This window comes from Hemitrygon akajei, chromosome 9 (assembly GCF_048418815.1).
Source record: "Hemitrygon akajei chromosome 9, sHemAka1.3, whole genome shotgun sequence".
In the NCBI taxonomy this organism is placed as follows: Eukaryota; Metazoa; Chordata; class Chondrichthyes; order Myliobatiformes; family Dasyatidae; genus Hemitrygon; species Hemitrygon akajei.
This window is the reverse complement of record NC_133132.1, coordinates 31,176,165-31,198,847: the sequence shown is the minus strand read 5'-3', so window position 1 is coordinate 31,198,847 and position 22,683 is coordinate 31,176,165. Positions and strand designations below refer to the sequence as shown.

The following is a 22,683-nucleotide window of genomic DNA, read 5'->3' as shown; positions in this document are numbered from 1 at the left end:
GTTTGGAGGACCTGAATTATAAGGAAAAATTGAATAGGTTAGGACTTTATTCCTTAGAATGTACTGTAAAAGATTGAGAGGAGATTTCACAGAGGGGGTGTAGACAGGGTAAATGCAAGGGTGGGACTACAACTAGAGGCCATTGGTTAAGGGTGAAAGATGAAAAGTTTAAGGAGAACATGAGGGGAAACTTCTTCACTCAGAGGAGCATGAGAGTGTGGAACGAGCTGCCAGCACAAGTGGTGGATGAAAGCTCAATTTTAAGGCTTAAGCAGAGTTTGGATAGGTACATGAATGTTAGGGGTATGGAGGACAGTGGTCCTCGTGCAGGTCGATGGGAGTAGGCAGTTTAAATGGTTTTGGCATGGACTAGATGGGCAGAGTGGCCTGTTTTTGTGCTGTACTTTTCTATGACTCTATAATACTGAGAGCATGAGCTGTAGAGTCCTTAAAGTGAATCTATAGTTGTGAAGTCAGTTCAGTATTGAGGTATGTGAAGTTATCCATGCTAGTTCAGAAGCCTGACAGTTTCTGAACCTGGTGGTGTGGGATCTAAGGCTCTTGTACCTCCTGGCAGTAGGGAGAAGAGAGCTGGGCCTGAATGGTGGAGGTCGTTAGTGATGGCTGCTGCTTTCTTGAGATAGTTTTCCATGTAAATGTGCTGAATGATGGGGAGGATTTTGTCTGTGATGGGCTGGGCTGAATCCTCAGCCTTTTGTAGACTTTTCTGTTCCATATCAGGCCATGGTGCAACCAGACAGGATTCTCTCCACTGTGCTTCTATACAAGTTTTTCAAAGATTTAGGTGAGATGACAAATCTACGTCAGCTTGAAAGCAAGTAGAGGTGCTGCCATGCCTCCTTTGTGATGGCACTTGTACGCTGGTCCCAGGACAGATCCTCTGAAATGGCAACAGCAAGGAAGTTAAAGTTACTGACCCTCTCCATCTCCGACCCCCTAATGAGGGCTGGCCATGGACCCCTGGCTTCCTGCTCTTTGGTTTTGTTGACATTGAGTGAGAAGTTGTTGTTATTGTAACAATGATTCTCTGTTCTAAACTCCAACCCCTTTCCAACAAAGACCGTCCTCCCCCTGCATTACTCACTGCACCTTCCTGGCAACTCTTATTTGATTTATGTAAAGGAACACTTAGATCCCACTACACTTCACTCGTGTACAGTCTCTCTTTATTAACATGAAGTCTGCTTTTTGATTCTACTTAGGAAGGACATCAGCTCAGACTTTCTCACATTAAGCTCCATTTCACCCAAACTGTCTCTGTTGTGGAGACACAAGAGACTGCAGAAGCTGGAATCTGGAGCAGGACACCGAGTGGGTCAGGCAGCATCTGTGGAGGCAAACGGAGGGTCCAGATGAAGGGTCTCGACCGAAATGCCAACTATTTCCCTCCACTGATGCTGTCTGACCCACTGAGTTCCCCCAGCATCCTGATGTTTTGCTATTTATATCCCATTGTAGTCATGATATCCTGATCACAACATGACCTTTCACCTGTTTCTGTGCCAGAGACCAACCTGCATATTCTACATTCTGCCCATTCTCTCAGGGCTGGTATGGAGGCTCGAAAGCACAGGATCACAAGACCATCAGAGGGTCAGAGATTCACTCACCTCCATCACAGACACAACTGTCCCCACCGCTGAAGACATCTTCAAAAGATGGCGCCTCAAGAAGGTGACAATATCTGAGCATCCTCACCACTCGAGACGTGCTCTCTTCTCACTACTTCCATTAGAGAAGAGACGTAGGAGCCTGAAGACCCACACTCGGTGTTTAGGAACCGTGTCTTCCTCTCTGCCATCAGAATTCTGAACGGTCCATGAACACTGTTCCTTTTCCACATTAGTTATTTATTTATCGGTTGATCAACTGATTGTGTCTTACAGTCACTTTTTATGCCTTGGACTGTACTGTTACCACAAAACAAAGCATTTCACAACAGATGTCAGGAATAATAATCCTGATTCTAATAAATAGAAGATATCTGAACAATCCTTTTGACAATTCCACCCTGGGAAAAAGGCTCTTCTTATTCACCTTGTCTATACCTCTCATAATTTTACATACTTCTATCTGATCATCCTTAAACCTGTTCCAAGTTTAATCCATCTTCTCCTTGTAGCTAATACTCTCTGATCCAGACCACATCGAATTGAATCCTTTCTGCACCCTCTCCAGAGCTTCTTTACCTTTCTGTAACACTGCAGTCAGAATTGCAAACACTACTCCAAATGTGGCCTAAACAGGGTTTTCTGCCGCTGCAATATGTCTTGCCAATGTTTACAGCCAATACAATGTATTTGGAATGATGGCTCTACCACCAGGGGGTGGGGTGTGATGAAGGGACAGGGCAGGAAGGTGGATTCAGTGGAGCTGGAGGTGACTGTGAAACATAAAGGACCAAAATCCCAGAAAGATTTATAGAACAGCTTCTGGATTTTGGTCTTGATGTAGTAGATGTTGTAATGTATGGACCTATTTCATTTAGAGCAATGACCCCCCCCCCCCCCAACTTTCTCTTTGCACTACGTATTAATCTGTTCTCTTTACATGTACATTGTTCTCTCTCTCTTTCTCGTTGCAATGTGAGTACACCAGTTAAAGCCATCTCCTGCATGTGTGCTTTTATTTTGTTAATATGTCGTTGTGCACAGACACAACAGGTGTCACAAAGGACAGTCTGAGTGAGTGTCAGTCAATGAGAGAAATGTGTGTCTGACTAGAGTGACGATACAAACTGCAGATCTAACAAAGCACTGGTCAGACTGTACTTGCAGTTTCGTGAACAATTCTGGGTCCCTTACATAGGAAAGGATGTGCTGGAGTTGTAGAGGATCTGAAGGATGTTCGCGAGAATTATACTAGGAATGAAAGGATTAATGTATAAGGGTATTTGATGGCTCCGGGCCTGCACTCACTGGAGTTTAAAAGAATGAGTGGGGATCTCATTGAAATCTATTGAATACTGAAAGGCCTAGATAGAGTCAATGCAGAGAGGATAATGGGGGAGTCTGAGACCAGAGAATAGAAGGACGACCCTTTATAGTACTCATGAGGACAAACTTCTCTCGCCAGAGATGGTGAATGTGAAATTCATTGCCATTTCCACTATGGAGGCCAAGTCTCTGGATATATTTAAAGCAAAGATCGATTGGTTTTTGATTTGCAAGGGCGTCAAAGGTCGTGGGGTAAAGGCAGGGAGAATGGGGTTGAGAGGGATAATAAATCAGCCATGCTGGAATGGTGGACCAGATTCGATGGGCTGAATGGCCTAATTCTGCTCCTTATGTTTATGGTCTTATGGTCTAAAGCTGTGATGAGGACATGTTGTTTGAAACTGAACTGAAGGTCAATTAGAACACTGCGGTGTGCAGAATCTGGTTTAATGTGAATGAAAAGCCATTGAAGGAAATGAAACTAGGACTTCAGGGATCATTTTATACCTTTCCCAAATTACAAAGGGCATTGCCTATTGTATATTAATCCATACCCATTCTATTTGGTCGATACGTCACTGCAATTAAACCGAACATTACGCATTTCCCCTGTTAACATCGAGTACATTGAGAATAAACAGCCAAAGGTGAACCTGTCCAATCATACCCCCATAACAGGAGCAGTAACATGAGATTAATAACACTGAGGTGAGGGAAAGTGGAACTGAATGATAATTCATTACTGAAGGTAAAAGTAATTAAAAATAATTATGAAAGAGCACAAGATTATCATTAGGAAAGTAACTGTAATTATTGTCATTAAATTATGTATAGATTTGTTGGATAACTCTCTCAAGTCTCCAGACAAAGTTCATCAACGCATTTGATCTTCAACCAGACGTAATATAAATGATTTAAGCACTGCTGTTTCTGCACCCTGAATGCAGATTAGTCCGCACAGTCAGTTAACTGCAATGCAATGGTTTCTGTGTTGCCTTTAAGGCATTTGTTCAGTTTATTATATTTTCGCTTTAGTAATTCGTTTGTTATCGTTTTCTAGTTAAAGTTAAGGTTGTTTAAAGTAAATTCGTTGTCTGTGATATATCGCGGCATGCGATGACGTCACACCCGGTTACGTCGCGTCTTGTGGGAAAATACCGGTTTGGAGAAACGGGAAGGAGGGGGCTTAGGTGTGTGCAGGATCAGCGCGAGAAAAGTTTTCTTTCTACGCACTAGAAACATCAGTGAAGCAACGCCGTAAGTTCATGAGATAATCGATATGTTGAATTAAAAATGTTAACGCTGATTCTGTTAAAAGTAATGATGATTGATAAAGTTTATGTTTTTTGTTATTTAAAGAGTTGCGGATAGTTTGTGTTGAAGTATATTTAAAGCCAGTTGATGGCGTAGGTAGATTCTGACTGTATGTTGCACTTTAATGTAATATAGTTGTTGTAGTTTTACTTTTGCAAGTATTTATGATGTAAATGTGATGTCAAGAAGGAAACAAATACTGTATATATTTTGTATTGTTTTATCAACAGTTTTCACCATACATTAATGTGGAAGAGAGAACAGTAAACGGTTAATCTTACTGGGACCACCTCATTGACTGGTTTATGCTTGGTGTTTAGTTCAGAGTTCTTTTACACCTGTGCAAGAACACTACAGTTTCCATTCATAATAAAAAATTTAGCATCAATTAATATTTAACTTTCTAGTATTTTGAAATAACTTTGAATTTTTTCAATGAAAAAAACTGAATAGAATCATTGAAAAACTACACACAGAGACTGACAAACAACCGATATGCAAAAGAAAACAATCTGTGCAACTACAAATAAATAACCAACACTGAGAGCATGAGTTGTTGAGTCCTTGGTAGTAAGTCCGTAGGTTGTGGGACCAGTTCAGATTTGACATGAATGGCGTTACAAATCATATTCTCAGTATTATTTATTTTTATTGACACAATGTCTTCTTTTGCACGTTGGTTGTTTGTCAATTTTTGATTATCTATAGATTTTCATAAATGTATTGTGTTTATTTATTTTCCTGTAAATGCCTGCAGGCAAATGAATCTCAGGTAACAAATACGTACTTAGACAATGAATTTACTTTGACTTTGGCTTTGAAATAGTGAGGCAGAAGTGTCTCTGAGGGTTAGTTTTTCCTTTAGTTTGGGTGGTTCTTTTTATTTTCTGATACTTGGGTTTAGTTGAAGGAAAATCAGGTTCTGAGCTGCTCTGTTGTTTGATTGAAAATCACACAAAAAAAGACAAAAATCTGCAAATACTGTGGGGCTGAAATGATGCTGGAAATACTCAGCAGGTCAGACAGCAGCTGTGGAGAGAAGCTGGTAAAACCTCTGGTCAACGAGTCTTTATCAGAACTGAGAAAGAGGATGGTTTGGATAGGATAATGGGAATATTTCTAGAGTGAATTGTTGGCCCAGCTCTGAGAGAAGATCTTTGACCTGAAACAGTAAGACGGCTTCTCTTTCCACAGATGCTGGCTGACCTGTTGAGTGTTTCCAGCAAATTTGGCTTTCCTGTTGACCACACTGTTGACCATCAGGTTTTCCATGAAAGCTTGACTGCTTTTGTGAAACAGCACAGGAAGACTCCATTTCTTTCCAGGATACCTGTGGCTGTAGTTTGAAACAACAGCTGTTGTAGGCAGAATCTCAGATGGTGATGACGAGGCATCCAAGAGTGAGATAGATCAGCTGGTTGAGTGCTGTCACAACAACAACCTTGCCCTCAACGTCAGGAAGACAAAGAAATTGATAGTGGACTCCAGGAAGGGAAAGACAATGGACCACACACCAGTCCTCATCGAGGAGACAGCTGTGGAAAGGGTGAGCAGTTTCAAGCTGCTGGGTGTCAACATCTCTGAAGATCTCTCCTGGGCATAATACACTGATGCATTTATGAAGAAGGCATGACAGCAGCTATAATTCATTAGGAGATGAGGAGATTTGTTATGTCAGAATCAGAATCAGGTTTTTTATCACCTGCATCTGCATGTGTCATGAAATTTGCAAACTTAGCAGCAAATAATAGCAGCAGATAATAAAAAGATTAAAAATGAATTACTGTAAATATATATATATATATATATATATATATATATATAAAATAGGTAAGTTAAAATAAGTTGTACAATAACAAACAGAAATAAAAAGGAGTGAGGTAGTGTTCACGGGTTCAATGTCCATTCTGAAATCTGGTGTCAGAGGGGAAGAAGCTGTTCCTGAATCACTGAGTGTGCAAAAACAAATTTACTGACGTATGCCAGTGATAACAAATCTGATTCTGATTCTAAACTAAAAGCAAAACACGGTCCGTTTTGCAAACACCAGCAAAAGGAACTCATGACCAAAACTACTGCAAAGTGTTCCAATAATTATTGATCCAGCAATAAATGTGGGACGGGGTGATTACGTACAGTACAGTAGTTTGAATTTTGCAAATCAAATCTTCTCAATCATCCCATTCCCAGGTCTTTAGGCATGATTGACAGGTTATTGCCCAATCAGCTCTGTTCCACCTAAAGACGAGAGAAGTCGCTCTGTGCAGTGTTTGATTGAGAAGTTGGTGTACGTGTGTGAGAACGTTTCACACCGCAGTGCTACGGAGGGAAATGGACTGTGAATGTGCTGAACAACTGTTACTGGGCTTACAGCGTCTGGCGGACTCGTTGGTCAGCTCCAGTCGGTAGACAGACAGCCGGTTCGGGCCTCCGCACGTACTGCTCTTTTCCCCCTTACACTCCATGTTGCACTCGGACTCACTGGTGTTCTGGGTCTGGATCTTGTGTCCACAGTAACATTCAGCTCCAAACTCCAGGCCCGCGTACTGATAGCCCCTGCAGATACAAATGAGAGAGGCTATTGACACTTGGTGCACTGTGGTGCAACCCCACTGCTCCAGCCTCCTGGGTTCAGTTCCGACCTCAGCTGCTGTCTGTGTGGAGTTTGCAGTCTGCCAGTGACCATGGTTTGGTAGCGGAGGGGCCAGTGTAACACTTTACAGCGTCAGCAATCGGGGTTCAGTTCTGCCGCGATCTGTAGGTGTGTGTTATGTTCTCTCCGGGTCCCTCCCTCATTCCACAGACGTGCGGGTGAGGGTTAGTAAGCTGTGGCGTGGACTGTTGGTGACAGAGGCATGGTGACACTCGCGGCACACCCTCAGACTGTGTTGGTCATTGACGCAAACGGCGCTTTTCGCTCTATGTTTCAATCTACATGTACAAATGAAACTAATCTTTCATCTTTAATTTTCCCCTTGGTTTCATCCCACATCCAAAAGACATGCGGGCGGGTGTGTTAATTATCCTGAGTTGCCTCTAGCGTGTAGGTGAGTGGTAGAATCCGGGCAGAGTTGATGGAATGTGCTGAGAATAAAGTGGGATTAATGTAGGGGTAACATAAATGGTCAGCACAGACTCAATGGGCCGAAGGGCCTGTTTTGTGCTGTATCCCTGTCACTCTATCACATCAGCAACAGGGCAACAGAACGGCACACAAGGAAAAGATCATTTCAAAATGGACAAACTTCACAGTTTAGGAATTTAATTAACTGGTAAATTAGTTTGTTATTGTCATATGTACCAAATACAGTAGTAAAGTTAATTTTGCACAGCTTCCAAACAGATAATTTCAAAACATAAGTCTATTGGATGGTACAAGTGAAAAGCAATAACAGGATGCAGAATAAAGTGATACAGTTAAAGAGAGAGTGCAGTGCAGGCAGACAGTGAGATGAAAGGGTCAAGACCGAGGTAGCTTGTGGGATCAAGGGTTCATCTTTAAATATAAGAGCTGTGATCAAGGGTCTTATAACTGGGGGCAGAAGCCTGGTGTCGGGCTGTGGAATTGCTGAGAGTCTTGAAGGACAATCTTTTCTTCCAGAGGGTGGTGGGTATTTGTAATGAGGTGCCAGAGGAAGTGGTACAGTGGTAGCATTCCAGAAGCACAGAGTCCTGGAGAGGTGGGCTTTATCGGGATATGGGAAAATGCAGGGAATTGGAGTGAGCTGGATGATCACCATGGTCACCATGGACTCATTGGGCCGAAGGGCCTGTATCTGTATATCTGTGACTCTGGGGACACCAGCCCCGGAGAATTTCCTGCTCTGGGTGGTCACACATATTCATATTTCACTGGTCCTTCATTCTCATTGGATCTAAAAGCTGGAATTTCTTCCTCATTGGTACCGTGGAGGTACAGTCATTGGAAGGGCTGCACTTGCTCAAGTAGACACTTTCTCAAGGACAATAGGGGCCTGTCTTTCCAGCCACGTCCACGTCCTTGGCACTTTATCATTCTTCTATCTTGCTTTTGGTTTTTCTCTCTGTTTCTAAGTAAATAAGTGCCAACGAAACTGGTGAAGCAGAGCATAAACAAATTGTCGTTGTCTCCCAAGAGTTAAATACCTTCATGCATTATTATGTCCTTATTACAGGGAAGGGCATGAAAGAGAACGATAAATGGAATTCCATTACCTTTCCTTTCAGCACAGTTCTCCTGGCAACAAAATGGGGTTATCTTTAGGGTGAGAAGGGAAAGGGACCTGGGGGTAATTTTTCACGCACCGGAAGGTGTGAATGGGAAGAGCTGCCGGGGAAGTGGTTGAGGCAGGAACAGTAGCAGCGTTTAAGAAACAATTAGATAGGAACATGGAGATGTGGGGCTGAGAGAGAAATGGGCCGAATGCAGGAAATTGGGACAAGCTGGATGGTCACCAGGGTTAGCATGGACTCTTTGGGCCGAATGGTCTGTACTGCTCTGTGACTCTGGGAACACCAGCCCTGGAGAATTTCCTGCCCGTATTCACACACCCTCATACACAGTAAATGGAATTCCATAACCCTACCTTTCAGCACAGTTGTCCTGGCAACGAAATATGGTCATCTTTCTGTAGTCAAAGAACGCTGTTCCCCTTAATGCCCTCTGCTTGTTGCTGTCGAGATAACAGCCGATATATTTTGCTAGGATGGAGAGAGAGAGGGAAAGTAAATAAATTGTCACACAATTCCAATAATTAAAACTTGTAGATGCAGTGTGCAGATTCAGCGTAAGACCATAAGAAATAGGAGCAGAATTAGGCCATTTGGCCCATCAAATCTACTCTATCATTCCATCGTGGCTATTATTATCCCTCAACCCCATTCTCCTGTTTTGTCCCCATAACCTTTGACATTCTTACGAATAAAGAACCTATCAACCTCCACTTTAAATACACCCAACGACTTGGCCTCCACAGCCGGCTGTGGCAATGAATTTCACAGATTCACCACCCTCTGGCTAAAGAAATTTCTCCTCATCTCTGTTCTGAATGGATGTCCCTCTATTCTGAGGCTGTACTCTCTGGTCCTCGACACCCACTATAGTAAACACTCTCCACAAACACTCTGTCCTGGCCTTTCAGTATCCGATAGGTTTCAATGAGATCCCCTCCCTCACACGACACGAGATCTGTCCTGGGGCAAAAGAATTCCCACTGCTGCTTCGTGGGAAAACTTCTCCCGTTTCACAACAGGTCAGTTACAGGTGTTCAACGGTGCTGCAAACTGGAACACGGACATCTTACTTGTGGTGCAGGGAAAGGCTGTGAAAATCGCAAGGAGCATGCTCTTCTGAAATTTTAACGGGGGCTGTGCTGTCATTCAAGATGGCAGGAACAGGCATAAAGCCAAAAAGATGGTCCCTGTTGGGTTCCATGGACTCTTGTTCTCCCAAACAGTCCTGGAGTCTCCAGACCTGGATGTCCAAGCCTCCACTGAAAGACGAGTCTGCCAAAAGGCTTCTTCACCACCTGTCCACCCGTGACACCTATTGCAGGGAAGATTATCCTCCCAAGCTTGAAGCAAGGCAACTTGGATGAGACATGTAATGTAACTATCCCTCATCAGCAGGAGGGAAATAGAAAAGAAATGAGTGCTGAACTGAAACAATACAATCTGTGGAAAGTGTTAACCCTTCCTCCCAGTCCAGGCTAATTCCTGTTTCCCCTCATCACCAGTTCCCTTCATCACTTCCAGTTTTGAGAATCCCACATACCAGCACTCTGTGAAGGACCATGGTAGTGAGCTTAGTTAGTGTAAACAAACAGAATCTTTTCCTCAGGATAGAAATGTTAAGCAGACATTGAGTATTACAGCACAGAAACAGGCCCTTTGTCCCAGCTGGTCCACACTGACTGCAGCATCCTCTCTGCCCACGTTCAGCCCATCACCCTCCCAGCCTCTCCCCTCTCTACCAATCCATGTGTTTGTTAAGTATTTTCCCCCCAGATCAATCCTTTGTCATTGTTTTTGAATAGCTTTTCAAAAATCCGATTGTATTTCTTTATTTATCTGCAGGTAAATCAATCTCAGGGTAGAATGTGGTAACATACATGTACTTTGATAATAAATTTGATTTTGTCTTTGAACACTCCTATTGCAGATAGGCATTGACTGGCACTTTTGTAGTTGAAAGTAATTTGTAGGCTGAATATTTACTGCTTTTTGCATTCTGTGAAATATCTTGTGGAGATCATTGGAACTACCACTATTATTAAAATGCAGTAGTAAGTGGAAAGGGTAACAATAAGAAATGGTTTGGTGACTAACCCAGCCAAATGCAACACACTTGAGGAGGATCCAGGAGCAGGTAAGACAATCAGTTGATAAGATCCCAGAAGACTAATCTCTTCTTTAAGTGTCTCCTAAAATATAACATGTCAGAGAGTTCCAGAAATCCTATGAAATTCAATGATAACTAAAGCAGAAAAAGACTGCACATCAATATTTTAAAAGGACTGTGTTGTTAACTCAGACTGAGTTAGTCCTGGATTTTGGGGCTTCAGGTACAGATAGATCTCTGACGGATGGTAAATTAAGTTTCACTGAATCTCAGGGAATTCTTCAATGAATATTAAACATAGGAAACTGGAATTCTTCCAAAAGGCACCGAGTAATTACAGCGAATACTCCTGTGTCACACAGTGACCTATTTATCAGAAGCCCTTGTATAAACAACCTCATGCTAATTTGGTTTTAAAGCTAACTTCACAGTCATGATTTGTGAGGCTGGAGGGCATCTTATTCATAAATTAAAGATTAAAATTGTGGAATTTGCTGACAAATGGAGAAGATTAGCAGATTAACCACTTGTTCAAACACACTGACAGGATGGCTTATGGTTTTAATCGCCGAGCAGCTTAGATCAAATTGCTGGCCACGTTGAGCAAATGAAGGTGGCATTGATGGGCTTGCAAGCCCCACGAGCTCCAGGTAGAAAGGGATTGAAGAATTTGACAGCTTCCAGGTAACGGTTACAAATGGCCAATGCAAAATTCCTGTGCAGTTTTGGTTCCTTTAGTTAACAACAAATATTCTCACCTTACAGAATGGGAGAATGGTCCATTGATTAATGTAAGACCCAAACTCTCTCAACTTCAGAAAACCTCGGTGAAATATATAGAATTCTTAATAGTGCTTGGCAGTGTAGATATTGAGCACCTCTCTTGCCAGAGTCAGAGAGCACTATAATACAGAAACAGGCCCTTTGGCCCATCTAGTCTGTGCCAAGCTGTTATTCTGCATAGTCCCAGCTAAACAAAAGCTCTAGTATAAATTCAAAACTAGCCCCAGTCAACCCACAGCTGGACCATAGTCGCTCATACAGCTCAACCAAGTACTTAGGGTTTAGTTTTAGTGAAGTGTGGGTCTTCTGGGAATGATGTGAGAAGGATTCTTTTCTCACTCAGAAGTTTGGGAATCCTTGGTATTCTCCATGTAGGATGGCCGTGGATATTCACTAATTAGGGAAGCTAGGGAAACAGAGGGCATGTTGAATGGACTTCAAGATAGGAGAGAAGGCTTTAGCAAATGAGTGAGTAGGTGCCTATTCCCTACTCTTCTTCCTACAGAGGATGTGACAAGATTTAAACCCATGGAGACTAACTTTCTCTCCGTGCCTCTTTGACGAAATGCAACATCCCCATCAAGCCCTGAGAACCAGAGCTGCCGAAAGCAGAGGTGGAACATTTGCTCAAAAGAGTAAAGGACCTGTTTCTTATTATAATTAATGTTGCCCTGTCAACTCATTTCAAAATCCTAAACCTCTCAAATAAGCCACCCCTGAAGATCATGCATGCCTAGTCTAGATAATCTAACCCCAGGAGCTGTAGTGAGCTCGGGTGAAATGGTTTTGCCCTCCTATGACTGATAACTCTTTGGAAGATGTAGTGAGTGCCCGGTGTACAGAATTTCCGATGGGGTCCAACCAGGACCTATGAGTTGGGCAAAGAGATTTCTACATCCTCACTTTTTATGTTCTGCCATTCCAGTTATAAAGTGTAATATCTCAGAAATATTTTGATGAGTTTTTTAATTTTAAAAATTATCTTTATTCATGATAATACTTTGAGGAAATACAATCTTTTCCTATAACCTAGTTCAAGACCAAGATCAATCTGACCCTTCCCTCCCGCACAGCCCTACATTTTCCTAACATCTATTTGCCTATCTCAGAGTTTCTCAAATGTCTTCACCATCCTGGCACCACCACTGAGTAAAACCTAGCTGGCCCCCTGTGCTTTCCTCCAGTCACCTGAAAATGATGCCCCGCTGGTATTAGCCATCTTTGCCCTGAGAGGAAAGTCCCATCAGTCTCACACACTTTATACCCCAGGACTTGGAATAAATGGCTGCTGCAAATGTTCTCTCCCTGCAAGAGCTGTAAGTGCGAACTCGGTGAGGAACACGTAACAGGCACCAAACCAGGCAATCAATATCTCCATTCAGGAAACAATTGAATGACAAAGTCATTAACAGGGTGTGGTCCTTATAATGAAGATCTTGGTTGCACTGCACCAGCTGAGAGAATGAATGAGAGGTATATTTACAAGGTGGGCAGTCTCCAATAAATCTGCCCACACACTCACACTCGTTCTACTCAATTGCCCTAAACTGAGAACAGCCCTTCTTGGTATTGTGTTGATGATTACTGATATTAATTCTGTCGGATGAGTTTGGGATATGTAATTGCCAATACGAAATAAAGATAATGATTGAATTTGTTTGTCACATGCACATCAAAACGTTGAAACATACAATGAAAATGTGTCATTTGTGTCAATGAACAACATACTCAGAAGATGTGCAGGGGGCAATGCGCAAATGTCGCCGTGTTTCTGGTGCCAGGATAACACGCCCACAGCTTACTATCCCTAACCCACACATCTTTGGAAAGCAGGAGGAAACAAAAACAAATGGAGGAGCATAGGGAGAGTGTACATAATCTTTACAGACAGTGTCGGGAATTGAATCTCAATCACTGATGAAGCGAAGCTTTAGGACTGAGATAGTCTTCACCTGTTTCTGTATGAAGGGGAGTGAGGTGGTCTATATCTGTTTCTATCTGAAGGGGTGAGATGGCCTATATTGGTTTCTATATGAAGGGGTGAGATGGCCTACATCAGTTTCTATATGGAGAGAGATGGCCTATATCTATTTCTATATGAAGGAGTGAGGTGGTCTATACCTGTTTCTATATGAAGGGGTGAGATGGTCTATATCTGTTTCTATATGTAGGGGTGAGATGGACTATATCTGTTTCTATACTCAGGACCAAAGCTGATGAAGTCAAGTATGCCATATACCTTCTTGCAGGGATCTACTGAATGTATGTATGTACTCGAGGTCTCTGTTCAACAACACTGTCCAGGACCCTGCTATTATCTTTCCATGTCCTGCCCTATTTCAACCTCTCAAAATGCATTACCCTGCACTTGTCTGAGTTGAATTTCATCTCTCATTCCTTTGCCCACATTCTCAGTTGATGAATAGTTTCTCTTCTCCACTCTCCCATCAGACAAGAGGTAAAAAGTCCTGAACACATGTACCACCAGGCTCGAGGACAGCTTCTGTCCCACCATTATCAGATGATAAGATGGACTCTTGCCCTCACATTCATTATGATCTCACACTTTATCGTTTACCTGCACTCCACTTTTTCAATAACTTTTACACTTTATTCTGCACTGGTATTCTAATATATTCTAGCTCAATGCACTGTGTAATGATTTGGTGCACGTAAACAGTATGCAAGACAAGCTCTTCACTGAATCCTGAAATGTGTTGTTTGTGTTAACAACCAACACACCTCAGGATCAGCTGGCGGCAGCTGCAAGTGTTACCACACGAAATAGCGTGCCCCCGATGTTCAGTAGAACAGCACAAGCCAACAATAAAACAAAACAACAGCAAAACAAGCCCATTTCCCACCCACACACCCACTCACTCACACACACACCCACCCAAACTCACCCATCCACATACTCACACACACACACTCCCACCCAAACTCACCCATCCACATACTCACACTCACACACACACCCACCCAAACTCACCCATTCACATACTCACACACACACACACCCACCCAAACTCACCCATCCACATACTCACACACACACACACACCCACCCAAACTCAGCCATCCACATACTCACACACACACACACACCCACCCAAACTCACCCATTCACATACTCACACTCACACACACACCCACCCAAACTCACCCATTCACATACTCACACACACACACACCCACCCAAACTCACCCATCCACATACTCACACACACACACACACCCACCCAAACTCAGCCATCCACATACTCACACACACACACACACCCACCCAAACTCACCCACCCACCCACTCACACACACACACACACACCCAAACTCACCCATCCACATAATCACACACACACACTCCCACCCATACTCACCCACCCACCCACTCACTCACACACTCCCACCCATACTCACCCATCCACATACTCACACACACCCACCCACTGACCCACCACCCACTCACTCACACACCCACCCACCCAAACTCACCCATCCGCATACTCACACACACACACTCCCACCCAAACACACCCACCCACCCACTCACTCACACACACTCCCACCCATACTCACCCATCCACATACTCACACACACCCACACACTCATCCATCTACATACTCACACACACCCACCCACTGACCCACCACCCACTCACTCACACACCCACCCTCCCAAACTCACCCATCCACATACTCACACACACACACTTCCACCCACCCACTCACTGACACACCCACTCACCCGTCCACCCACTCACTCACACACACTCCCACCCAAACTCACCCATCCACATAATCACACACACACCCACCCACCCAAACTCACCCATCCGCATACTCACACACACACACTCCCACCCAAACACACCCACCCACCCACTCACTCACACACACTCCCACCCATACTCACCCATCCACATACTCACACACACCCACACACTCATCCATCTACATACTCACACACACCCACCCACTGACCCACCACCCACTCACTCACACACCCACCCTCCCAAACTCACCCATCCACATACTCACACACACACACTTCCACCCACCCACTCACTGACACACCCACTCACCCGTCCACCCACTCACTCACACACACTCCCACCCAAACTCACCCATCCACATAATCACACACACACACTCCCACCCATACTCACCCATCCACATACTCACACACACACACACACTCCCACCCACCCACTCACTGACACACCCACTCACCCACCCACCCACTCACTGACACACCCACTCACCCACCCACCCACTCACACACTCACAGACTGGTCTCCAACCCAGGACAGGCCACCTCCAGCTTTGGCCCCAGACACTCTGACTTGTACACATCGGGCTTCCAACTCCCAGCCCCTGACCCTGGAAGGATATATAATGAGCTCTTTATGCCCTCCTAATTTCCACCTTAAATGCGCAATAAATCCTTTCAAACTCAGCTGCCTAGATGTGGCATCTAGAACATAGAAGAACACAATACAGGCCCTTTGGCCCATGATGTTGTGCCGACACTTTAACCCTTTCGAAGGTTAATCTCACCCTTTCTCCTACAGAGCACTTCAGTTTCTATCATCCATGTGCCTAAGAGTTTCTGAAATGTTTCTAATAATAATAATAAATATACACAGAGATGAGCTGTTGTTTATGCTTATTGCATTTGGTAGGGAAGATTTTCTGTAACGATCCCTGTGACAGCAGAGCTGACTGAGTCTGTTTGAAAGGGTGTTGCATTGCCGATTCAGTAGGGGTGGGGAGGATGTGCCACACAATGGGTAACAGTTTGTTCAGTGACCTCCTCTCCACCTCTAACTCAGAAGAGTCTGGGTTGTGGCCAAGGACGGATCCAGCCCTTTTGATGAGTTTATTTAGTGTTTTTGCATCACCAGCACCAATGCTGCTCACCCAACACAACGTCACAAAGAAGACTGGGCTCGCTACAACAGACTGGTAAAAGGTCTCTAACATTCTGCTGCACACATTGAAGGATCTCATCTTCCTTAGAAAATAGAGTCTGCTCATCCCTTCTTGTAAACAGCTTTGGTGTTGGTTTTCCAGTCGAGTCAGTTGTCGAGGTGAACACACAAGTATTTGTACTCCTCCACCACAGCAACTTCCTCTCCCAGAATGTATAAAGGACTAGTCACAGTCCTCTTCCTCCCACACCACTACACAAACTTGTCCGCCAGTCCTCTGTACTCTGACTCCTGCCCACCTCTGATACACCCAACCACTACAGAGTCATCAGAGAACTTCCGCAAGTGACTAGACTCATATTTGTACTGAAAGTCAGAGGTGTACGATGTCTCTGCCTCTAACGTCATCCCTGGCAGTGTGTTCCATTCACCCACCACTCTCTGTCTATAGAACTCATCTCTGACATTCTCCCTATCATTTTCTCCAATCACCTTGAAATGATGCCCTTTCTATCAGCCCTGGGAAAATTTCTCTGGCTATCCACTCAGGATGCACCTAATCGTCTTGTACACCTCTGTCAAGTCACCTCTCCGTCACTCCAAAGAGAAAAGCCTTGTCCCCCTATGACACGTCCTCGGGTCCAGACAGCAGCCTGGTAAATCTCCTCTACAACCTCTCTGAGGCTTCTACATCCATTCTATAATGAGGCAACCAGTACTGAACACAATATTCCAAGTATGGTCTAACCAGGTAGATGTCTTCTTTCTCTTGACCAGATTCTCATTATGTCTAATCAACCAAGGTTTCCCAATTTTCATCTTGCCCTTCACCCTAAGGGGAATCTGCTGGCCCTGAGCATTTATTACCACACTTTATCTCCTATCTCACCGTGAAGGGATGATATTCGGGAATTCTAGTCTGAAGCTATCCTTTGGACCACCACAAGACCCTGTCTCACATACTAAATGGCCCATCCCTTTGAGAGCTGAGGCTGTCAAGCTTTGTATTCCAACTGACACGACATTCATCAGATTTAATTGTGCCAGTTCAGCCAGACCCATTCACATTCCAGATGTCTATTCCGAGAATGCTACAAACACTGTCTGAATTTCCCCATGGACTAATCTCAACTTTCCACTGCAATAAAGGCATGAGCACAAAACAAAGCAAAATTTAAAGAGATACCATAAAAGTGCACAGAAAAATAACGTAGACAAGCAATAAAGCAGAATTGCTAATTTTTTTCCTTCAGAACTACGTGACTCCCGAAACCTGCAGTGGAAGGGAATGCATATGAGATCCCAATGTGAAGTTCGCAAGCTCTCTAATTTTAAAATATTCTCCGCAACCTCTCAAAGGTTCAGCCTTGGTGACGAAAACATCAATGAATTGTACCACCAGTGAATTCAGGTGGAGGTGTGTGGGAAGGGATTCAGTAGGTTTCAGCTTGTAGGGGTTGGATTTTGTTAGTGTTGCTGCTGCTACACGACAAACATCTCTCCATTGGGGCTTGTGTTTGTCCTTTAGTAGCACTGGAGTTTAATGTTCTGGATACGGTTCCAGAAACTTGGCTTTGCTTCAAACAGTGAGACACAAAATCCCAAAGTTTTAATAAATATATTGTTGGAGTGATGTGGAATTGGAGGATGATGGGGAGAAAGTCAAGCTGAATCAGATCAACATTAAATGTCCAAACAGGTTATTTGAGCTGCTCATTCTTATTTTTATAGGTACATGAGGGAGATAAAATAATGAGTAACGTCTCTGTGACAAGAGAACACAAACCAATCCTCATAAAGGGATCAGAAGTGGAGAGTGTGAGCAATTTCATGTTCCTGGATGTTAATATCTCTGAAGGTCTAACCTGGTCCCAACATTATGATGCAGTTATAAAGAAGGCAAGACAGCAGCTATATTTAAGCTATATTTCATTAGGAGTTTGAGGAGATTTGGTTTGCCATCCAAAACACTCAAAAACTTCTACAGGTGTATCATGGAGAGCATTCTGATAGGCTGCATCACCATCTGGTACGGGGAGGATGGGGCAGGGAGAGGGCAGGGGCTGCTACTGCACAGGATCAAAGTAAGTCGCAGAAATTTGTGAAATTAGCCAGCTCCATCATGGGTACTAACATCGTAGTATTCAAAACATCTTCAAGGAGCGGGGCCTCAGGAATGCAGCATTCATCTTAAAGGACTCCAAGCACCCAGGGCATGCCCTCTTCTCATTGCTACCATCAGCAAGGAGATACAGAAGCCTGAAGGCACACACTCAGCGATTCAGGAACAGCTTCTTCCCCTCTGCCATCCAATCCCTAAATGGACATTGAACCCATGAGCATTACCTCAGTACTTTTGAAAAATTTCTGCATTTCTACTACTTATTACCCATTTCATATACATATATACACTTATTGTAATTTGCACTCTTTCTTTTCTCTACTATCATGCATTGCAATGTACTGCTGCCGTAAAGTTATCAAATTTCACAACATATGCCAGTGATATTCAACCTGATTCTGATTCCGATCCTGAACTTTCCCCCTTCCCTTTTCCAATCCCCATTCTCGAGGCCCTCTCATGCTTTCTCTTTTCCTGCGCTGCCCTCGTGACCTGCCCATCACCTCCCATTTGCTCCCCATCTCATTCTCTTTCGTCCATGGTCCACTCTCTTCTCCCACCAGATTCCTCCTTCTTCAGCTCTTCACCGCTTCCACCCATCAGCTCCCAGCTTCTCACATCAACAAGACTGTTTCTTACATATACAACACAATAACAGGCCTGTCCAGACCCAATGAGACTGTTATTTATACATACAACATCATAACAGGCCCGTCCAGATCCAATGAGACTGTTATTTAGACATACAACATCATAACAGGCCCGTCCAGACCCAATGAGACTGTTATTTAGACATACAACACAATAACAGGCCTGTTCAGACCCAATGAGACTGTTATTTAGACATACAACATGATAACAGGCCTGTCCAGACCCAATGAGACTGTTATTTAGACATACAACACAATAACAGGCCTCTCCAGACCCAATGAGACTGTTATTTAGACATACAACACAATAACAGGCCTCTCCAGACCCAATGAGACTGTTATTTAGACATACAACATGATAACAGGCCTGTCCAGACCCAATGAGACTGTTATTTAGACATACAACATGATAACAGGCCCATCCAGACCCAATGAGACTGTTATTTAGACATACAACACAATAACAGGCCTCTCCAGACCCAATGAGACTGTTATTTAGAGATACAACATGATAACAGGCCTGTCCAGACCCAATGAGACTGTTATTTAGACATACAACATGATAACAGGCCTGTCCAGACCCAATGAGACTGTTATTTAGACATACAACATGATAACAGGCCTGTCCAGACCCAATGAGACTGTTATTTAGACATACATCATGATAACAGGCCTGTCCAGACCCAATGAGACTGTTATTTAGACATACAACATGATAACAGGCCCGTCCAAACCCAATGAGACGGTTATTTAGACATACAACATGATAACAGGCCCGTCCAGACCCAATGCGACTGTTATTTAGATATACAACATGTTAACAGGCCTGTCCAGACCCAATGAGACTGTTATTTAGACATACAACATGATAACAGGCCCATCCAGACCCAGTGAGACTGTTATTTAGATATACAACATGGTAACAGGCCTGTTCAGACCAAACAGCCCTTCCAGACAAGATGGCGCCTGCAAACAACAATTCCTCAGGCGACATCTTCCAGATAATAAATTCCATTCTTATGACTAATTAATCCATACGTCTTTAGAATATGTGAGGAAACTGGAGCACCCAGAGGAAAACCTATGTGGTCATGCTGAGAATGCACCAACTCCTTGCATACAGCGGGAGAACTAAACCTGGGTCACTCACACTGTAATAGTGTCACACTAACGGCTAGGCTACTGTGGCAGATTTTCATTTTACGATTTGAACTCATTGGTTCTTGTCGCTTATGAGCTGTGCAAGTGGATATCTGTCTTCACTGGTACTATTGAATTTCGCCCTGGTGCATTCACAGAGGGAGCCAATACTGGTCGGGGGTTGAAGTATAAACATTTTCCACCTTGCATAAGCAATCTCACCTGACGAGGACTCAAGCTGGAAGTTCTGGCAACAGTTCCCACTGATTAAAGATGTGATCAAACCTCCTGACAGATTGTCATTCTCTCTTTTATCATCTTTATTTCATACTTCTACATTTAGTAGGGTGATCCTGTGGTTCAGCCCTCTCAGCAAAGGGGTGGGGAAGCACTCAAACACACGTGGATCGGTCAAGATTATTCCAAATGTGCACAAATGGTGTCCATTCCCTCGGGAGGAGGGCAGTATTTATGAAAACATGGGAAGATGGAAATGGATAATGTGTGTGTGAGTGAGAGTGAGAGAGAGAGAGAGAGAGTGAGTGAGTGAGAGAGAGAGTGAGAGAGAGAGAGAGGGGAGAGGGAGAGGGAGAAGGAGGGGTGTAGAGGGAGGTGGGGAGAGGGAGGGAGAAAGAGAGACATACAGACAGACAGACTGACTGTATGTCTGAATATGTGTCCGTGTCTGTGTGAGGCTGTGTTTGTCCATGTCTGGTGTTATTTGATAACTTTACTGCAATGGCTACTGTGCACAACAGACCTGAATGTGCAAGTCACTGCATTTGTTAAAGTACAGGGTAATTCCAATCCCGTGTCACAGTAATACAGTGGGAACTATTCCTGATCAGTACTTACACTAAGATTACTTGATGCTGTCATCAGGGCAGCCAATGGAAAATATATCTCCTGTTCCCATTGCTTTCACTGATGAACACAAATACAGAGGTGTGTTCAAATCTTTTTCCAACTGGGTCCTGCACTGATTTACCCCCATCACCAGCCAGGCTGCACCGTAAGCTGTTCCCGAACACCTTTGACCGATGTCCTCTCCGATATTGCTTCAGTCTTTCTGGAGGTTTGTCACAGAGGTAATGGCACTTTCTCTTTGAACTTTATCTAATTGACAACACTGCTCCCCACAATATACTCTGGCTCACACTGTGTGTTGCACAGTATTTGACACAGATATAACTTACAGGGCAAAAGATAATGAAGGACACAGATGGATGCATGAGAACAGGGTGAGTGTTGTCTCTCTGATACCAGACAGGCTTTTATTGAGGGTTTGAATTTAACTTTGCTTAATGTTGAAGGAATGGTTATAGAAAACATCAGCTTGGAATCAAGCCATTCCGTGCATTGAGTCTGTACTGACCATTAACCACCCATTTACATTTGTCCCAGCCCAGTCCAATCACATTGAGTCTGTACTGACCATTAACCACCCATTTACATTTGTCCCAGCCCAGTCCAATCACATTGAGTCTGTACTGACCATTAACCACCCATTTACATTTGTCCCAGCCCAGTCCAATCACATTGAGTCTGTACTGACCATTAACCACCCATTTACATTTGTCCCAGCCCAGTCCAATCACATTGAATCTGTACTGACCATTAACCACCCATTTACATTTGTCCCAGCCCAGTCCAATCACATTGAGTCTGTACTGACCATTAACCACCCATTTACATTTGTCCCAGCCCAGTCCAATCACATTGAGTCTGTACTGACCATTAACCACCCATTTACATTTGTCCCAGCCCAGTCCAATCACATTGAGTCTGTACTGACCATTAACCACCCATTTACATTTGTCCCAGCCCAGTCCAATCACATTGAATCTGTACTGACCATTAACCACCCATTTACATTTGTCCCAGCCCAGTCCAATCACATTGAGTCTGTACTGACCATTAACCACCCATTTACATTTGTCCCAGCCCAGTCCAATCACATTGAGTCTGTACTGACCATTAACCACCCATTTACATTTGTCCCAGCCCAGTCCAATCACATTGAGTCTGTACTGACCATTAACCACCCATTTACATTTGTCCCAGCCCAGTCCAATCACATTGAGTCTGTACTGACCATTAACCACCCATTTACATTTTTCACAGCCCAGTCCAATCACATTGAGTCTGTACTGACCATTAACCACCCATTTACATTTGTCCCAGCCCAGTCCAATCACATTGAGTCTGTACTGACTATTAACCACCCATTTACATTTGTCCCAGCCCAGTCCAATCACATTGAGTCTGTACTGACCATTAACCACCCATTTACATTTGTCCCAGCCCAGTCCAATCACATTGAATCTGTACTGACCATTAACCACCCATTTACATTTGTCCCAGCCCAGTCCAATCACATTGAGTCTGTACTGACCATTAACCACTCATTTACATTTGTCCCAGCCCAGTCCAATCACATTGAGTCTGTACTGACCATTAACCA

General features: G+C 43.7%; 1 protein-coding gene across 5 annotated transcripts in view; it reads right to left on the bottom strand.

The window, feature by feature from the left end:
* LOC140732995 (sialate:O-sulfotransferase 2-like) overlaps positions 1 to 22,683 on the bottom strand; it is a 450,507-nt gene that overhangs the window by 103,067 nt on the left and 324,757 nt on the right. For all 5 annotated transcript variants that reach the window (XM_073055731.1, XM_073055733.1, XM_073055735.1 and 2 more), the window contains 2 exons: positions 8,837 to 8,951; positions 6,643 to 6,827 (listed from right to left, as the gene is read on the bottom strand). In XM_073055731.1, the coding sequence (XP_072911832.1) occupies positions 6,643 to 6,827; positions 8,837 to 8,951 (300 nt within the window). The remainder of the gene's footprint in view (positions 1 to 6,642; positions 6,828 to 8,836; positions 8,952 to 22,683) is intronic.